Source organism: Drosophila innubila, chromosome X (genome assembly GCF_004354385.1).
Source record: "Drosophila innubila isolate TH190305 chromosome X, UK_Dinn_1.0, whole genome shotgun sequence".
NCBI classification, from domain to species: domain Eukaryota; kingdom Metazoa; phylum Arthropoda; class Insecta; order Diptera; family Drosophilidae; genus Drosophila; species Drosophila innubila.
Window position 1 is genome coordinate 9,007,826 of NC_047626.1, and position 6,869 is coordinate 9,014,694.

Below are 6,869 nucleotides of genomic sequence, written 5' to 3' on the forward strand. Positions count from 1 at the left end.
TTCAAAGAAATTTTAGGAAAAAAAAAAGAATTAAAAAAAAGTGTTTTGCAATTATTTACAGTATTTACAGGGTATGAGGCTAAGCGGGTATACACTGCTTAGGCCCAGCCACCAGCTGGCTGCCAGCCACCACCGCCGCCGCCACCGCCCGATGACCAGCCGCCGCCACCACCATGACCACCGCCACCACCGCCATGTCCGCCACCTCCACCGCCGCCGCCGCCGAGCTTGATGATCTTGATGTTTGGTGGCACCACCGCCGCCGCCGCCGCCATGTCCGCCACCGCCCGAGGACCAGCCGCCGCCGCCGCCTCCACCACCGCCGGACCAACCACCGCCTCCACCGCCGCCATGTCCGCCACCACCGCCGCCGGCGCTGCAAATAATGATCTTGACGGGAATCAATGTCACCACCGCCGCCGCCACCGCCGTAATCCACCGCCGCCACCGCCGGATGATCAGCCACCGCCTCCACCGCCGCCTGAGACCAGCCACCGCCTCCACCTCCACCACCACCGCCAGGAGGACATACCGCCGCCGCCGCCACCACCGCCGCTCTGTGATTGTGACCTTGATGACCTGGACATCGCCTCCACCGCCGCCACCACCGCCATGATACCGCCGCCTCCGAGACCAGCCGCCTCCACCACCACCACCGCCTCCGCCCGAAGACCAACCACCGCCCGGCTTGGGCTTAGCCGTAACGCTGGCTGCGCCGATCAGCAAAAGACACACAAAGGCCTAGAAAAGGTACAAAAAAAAATTCTATAGTAAAAAAACATTTATTTATTTAAAAAAAACAGAAACAAAAATTTAAAAAAAAAATTTTTTAAAGAAGAAAAAAAATAAAAATAAATAGTGACTAGTGCATTAATTTACAGAAATTCGTATTGTGCTACGAATTAAGTAAATATATAAATAAAGATGTCCTTAAGGAATTAATTAAAAAATAAAAATAAGAAACAAGAATAATAGTATAGTGACTACTTCAATAATTTAAAGGAAATCCTTGTTGTCTTTGGAATATGCAAATAAATAAATAAGTAAAGATGTGTGGACCATACAAATAAAATAAATAAAATTTAAAAAAAAAAAAAAAAAATGTAAATAAAAAAAATAAATAATAAATTAAAACAAAAATAAAATAAAATAAATATTATTAAAAAGAATATTGAATAAAATTTAAATAAAATAAATAAATAAGAAAAAGGAACAAAAAAATAATAAGCTGAAACACGTAAGAGACAACAAAACTTACAAAAAAAAAAAAAAAAAACTTTTAGAAAAAAAAGAATTAATGAAAAAAAGTAAAAAATAAAAATATAAATATATTTAGTGACTATTGCATTAATTTAAAGAAAATCCTTGTTGCCTTAGGAATAAGTAAATAAATAAATAAATAAGGACAAAATATACATAAAAAATAAAAAAAATAAAAATAAAATAAATACATGGAAAAAAAGAAATAGAGTACACGGAAGCAATTATATTTTTTTAATATGGAAACAAAAATAATAAAAAAAGAAATGTTTAAAAAGGATAAAAAAGTTTAAAAAAAATATAAAACATAAATCATAAATAAATATGTGTAGTGACCATTGCATTAATTTAAAGAAAATCCTTGATGCCTTAGATATATGTAAATACATAAATAAATAAAAATGTCCCAAAGAGTAGACTATACATACATAAATAATGAAAAAATACATAAATAGTACAAATAAAAATAAAAACAAAATAAATATTAAAAAAAAAAGAACAAAAAGAGAAAATAAAATAAGCCGAAGCACACGTGTTTAGAACACAACAAAACACACAAGAATTAAGAAGCACAATAAAAAAAATGAAATGTTGAGTGCAACGCGGCGTATGCGCAATGCAGTTGAGAATATTGAAAAGATCACGTATACGTCGCGTTGTACGTATGCACGTATATGTATTTACTTTCATTGCTGCAGTTATTGATGATATGTAAATTTGATCGAGTTGTTGCCACACTGTTTGCGACGCGACTGAACACTGACATGACCACAGCTGGCAAGCTGCACTTTTATACTCGCCGAAAAACGGCAACGGCAACTGCAACTGCAACTGCCACCCAGTGGCAAATGGGCAACTATGTGGCACATTAACCGGAAAAACGCTGACTCTCTGCATTCGCTAGGCCTGTGGTTGGCGAGGGTAGGGGTAGGGGTAGGGGGGGTGTGAAGTTTTTCCCGCCGTTGTCATGATTATTGCTGTTGTTGTCGGCGTGTGTGTGTGTGTGTGTGTGTTTGTCTCACTGGCAATATGGGCCAAATGCTGCCGCATCATTGCCATTAGGCGAAAGTGAGACTCTGGCCAGACTAAGCCAACACTTGCCCCCTCCCACACAATGCCCCTCGCCCTCCCCCGCCTCTGACCACAATTTGCCACAGTCATAACAGACAGTGTTGTTGTTGTTGCTGTTGCCGTTGCTGTCTCATCTGCAACATCTGCCAAGCAGCAGCATTGGAGGCGACTTGTTTGTGTTGCATCCGCAACAGGCAACAACAGGCAACAGCAGCCGCAACATTACCTGCACCTTTCCCATTACATAAGCAACAAACTTATGCCGCAGCCCAACTTGCAACTTGTTGCCCCTTTTTTTCTGCATTTATTTTTATTATTTGTGTTATTGTTGTTGTTGTTGTTTTAGTGTTTTTGTCAAGTTGCTTGATTTACATCTGCCAACCTAATGTCACTTGAAGCATGCCACACTTTTGACACAGAACCAGCGCACACATTGCGTATGCGCAATGTCTATCAAATGCGCATACGCAGCGTTGTGCCAATTGCATTTGCTAACTTTGTTTGAATTTTCCATTTGTGTGCACTTAGAACTGCAGTCAAGCCTTCAGTTTATCTTCAGTTTTTAATGGCTTTGAGGCCAACAACCTTCAACCTGGCTAATAAGTTGCTTAAAACCGCATATCTCATCAATTGCACGTTTCTGGCCATGAATCGAACAGCTTACCAGCTGCTCTGACAATTGGTAAGGTTTTTAAATACTTACAAAAGAGGCAGCCTAATTTTTAAATCAAATTAATTGCAGACTCTGCAGTAATCACTTGTTAATTGAATCAATTACACTCTCCAAAAGTGAATTGTTAACTAATTCTTTATTAGTTTCCTGTAAGTACACTTGACCTCTTCAATTAAGCTCAAACCCAAAATAGTTTTAACTATTTATTTATTTATAAATACACGACTAAATGCAGTCGGCAATAAAAATTATAATTTTGCAAATACGACCAAAAATTATATTAAGAATTAAGAAATTAAGATTAATACTAAACATAAATTATGAACTGAATCGAAGAAAAAATTAAAAATTTATCTAATAGAATGAATCAAGCAATTAAGACGAATTCATTTATTAAATGGATAAAGAGTTTATACTTGGGAAATGCTACTGAAAATTTTATATTCAAAATAAATAACGCCATATTTTATGTTGATCAAAATAAACAGCTAAACAACAATATCAAAAAAAAATCAATCGATTTGAACCAAATCTGATCAGAATGTACAAAACCAACATTAATGCATATTTTATCACTTTGGTAAGGATGTCTTAATAAACATAAAACTTTTTCATACTAAAACTTGATATTCTACCAATCGGTCCTATAACAGCTATATGGTATAGTAGACCCATTTGAACGAACTTCGGGCAGGGTAGACAAAACCAAGTTAAATGCATATTCTATCAGTTTGATTAAGATATCTCAAAAAACAAAAAACTTTTTCATACTAAGACTTAATTTTCGATTGAGCGTCTCTATTGCAGCTATATGATATAGTGAACCGATTTAAACCAAATTTGATCAGGATGTATAATACCAGCCCAGATGTATATTCTATTAGTTTGGTTCTGATATCTCAACAAACAAAAAACTTTTTCATACCAAAACTTAATTTTCGAGGTATCGTTCCTATGGCAGCTGTATGATATAGTGGTTCGATCCAAAAATAAAAAAAGGTTTGATCTACCTATGGTATCCAGAAACCTGCATACCAAGCTTGGAGTCTCTAGCTTTTATGGTTTCTGAGATCGACGCGTTCAAACAGACGGACAAACAGACAGACGGACAGACAGACGGACAGACAGACGTACAGACAGACGGACATGGCTTAATCAACTCAGCTGTTGATCCTGATCAAGAATATATATACTTTGGGGGGTCTGCCACGCCCTCTTCTGTCTGTTATATACATTCGGCCAAACACATTGTACCCTTTTTTGACAATTTTCAATGGGAAATTGTAAAAGTTGTTTTTTTCTTCTTAATAAATAGAAATTGTCTACAGGAAATTTAAAACTCTTATCCAAAAGATACTCGAAAAACTTTAGAGTGAAAAATAGAAAAGGTGAGGGAAATTTCAGTTTTTGCTATGTACAATATTTAATTGAAATGGTCACGTTTATTACAGATAAATAAATATTAACACGCTCGCAGGAAAGCGCAAATACACAAAGATTTCCGTAAAAGTGCACTTAAAGCGATGCCTGGAAACGTAAAAAATTGAAAAACATGTAACGAACTACAAAGGCTTTTCCATTTCCAACTAATTGGACACCCTATGACCAATAAATACGTAAAAACTCCTCAATGGGAAAAGATCTTTATGAAGGTGTAATTAGAGATGTCTACGCACAAAACAACGCTGTGCGAAATGTCGTCAGGCAAAGCAAATGCAATAATAAGTTGCAATCAGTGACGCTTACACAATCGACGTGGGGGAAACAAAAGATGACTTACAGTTTAACCGAAAGTCGAACGGACAAAGTAAATAAAAGGCAAATGAAGTGGAAGAAGGCAAGACAATGCTGATAGTCATACCCGTACTAAGTATCTAACTCTGGCCAGCCTCTAATGCCAGTTGCAAATCATTAAACTAAACGAAATGCATGCATCAAAATATGTACATATAATAAAACTCGAAATAATAACAATGCAACAGACAGTTGCCACAGTTGTCTGCCTCCACGTGGCAACAGTCAATGTTAGACGGTTGGATAATGATACCGTGTAGACTAACTGTAAATTTCGCTCTACACTACAGTGGTAGCTAAACAATAAACAAATCATTTTATAACTTGGGCGTACAAAGAGGCGTATACGCAATGTTTGTCCTGTTCTTTTATGGGCTTAGGGCTAAAATCTTTATGTCAAATTTTTGCGTAAATTTTAAAATATTTACTAATTGTTGACACATTGCTATAACATAAGTTGAAGCGCGGCTATCTATCAAATTTGATGGGTCTAGCTCTCATAGTTTTCGAGTTCATTGGGACTAATTTATAGTTGTCTGTCCTCCTTTGAAAATATAATACTAAATATAGCTTGAAATGCATTTTTTGTGAAATTGTAAGTGCAAATTAGTTGAAAAACTATTAAAATAAACAAAAACGTTCAAGTTTTAAAGAATAATATCAAATTTACTATGAATCTCAGTTTTATAATAAATATATAACTCAGACTCTATAAGGCTCAAGTGCTGATAACCAGCCTGAATAAATTTGATGTTTATTTTAAGTATTTTTCCGAAATCGATATGAAATCCATATTGCTCTGTAATGTTATACATATTGTACAGGATATTCGCTGATAGTAACGCCTTCAAAAATTTGTAAAGTATTTATGTCACGCTTAGCGGTCAATTACTTAGCGACAAGCTGGCTTTAATGGCGATAAGTTTTTCAGTCCATTATTCACATTTACTGTAATGTATTGAAAAAAAAAAAACATTGAAAAAAAACATATTTCAGCAACAACTAAAACCATAACTTGCGGCATAGCTGTATAACTGCCAACTATATCAAGATAAAAACCAAAGCAATTTATTTTATTTCGGCATAACAACAAAAAAAAAGATTTCGCATAGTTGGCTGCTATTTTGACCCACGGTGCGGGCTGGCAACGAGGAAGCAGCATCCAAAATCGCGACAACCTCGACCTATGTACAACACAGACACACACACGCACACGCTAACAAATGCATCCACTCAATTGTGGTGCGTGTGTGTGCAAGTGAGCGGCTGCTGCTTTACTGTAGTCTAGTGGAGCAGCAGGTCAGGCAGAGACAGAGACAGTGACAGAGCCTCTCGGCTTTAGCTGCTGCTATTGCTGTATCTCATTTAGATGAGCGCTGTCATCTCAGCATTGTTGTTGTTGCCAAGTTTTGGCACAAAACGTGTTTTGTTGTTTCTCGCATTTGTACAATTTGCGCTGGCCGTTGGGTGAACTATGGAGACTAACGAAACACTAAATAAAAATTGCCGCATCGAATTCGCCGTCATTTGTTTTGCCGCTGATCGCTCTGCATTTTGTATGTGTGTGTTTCCCCACTCCCACACACATACAGTTGCACACAAAAAACACCTGCATGCTTAAGCTCTCTTGTTGATACAGTTGTTGTTTTGTCGTTGTTATGCTTCAATTTCGGGCTGCTTTTTGCCCTGTGGCCGTTGATCATAAATGAAACTTTGATCAACATGAAATTTTGATGATTTTTTGTGTAAATGCCACGGCAACAATAATGTTACAGCAACAGTAACAGCAGATGCAACAGCTGTATATGCTGCTATCTTTGTCTGCCGCGCTTTCTATGAATTTCCGCCTGTTTCGTAATGTTTGCTTCCTGCAAATTGAGACGGCAACAAAATGAGAGGGGCATCCTGTCACTGCCTTAACAGCATACAAACATACATAGATATACGTAATTTATGGCAACCATTTATGGCGCCATTCTCCGCGCTCATCTTCGATTGTCAAAGCTTATGAAACAAATTGATTGCTATAATTGAGAGATTCAACATTCTATTTTGTTTTTTGTCGTATTTC

General features: G+C 37.3%; 1 protein-coding gene across 1 annotated transcript; it reads left to right on the forward strand.

Annotated features, from left to right (window-relative positions):
* Positions 1–273: 273 nt before the first annotated feature.
* Positions 274–771, forward strand: LOC117785703 (formin-like protein 20). The gene has a single exon (XM_034623897.1). It carries the CDS (start codon positions 274–276, stop codon positions 769–771), a length of 498 nt encoding a protein of 165 aa, XP_034479788.1.
* The last annotated feature ends 6,098 nt before the right edge of the window (positions 772–6,869 follow it).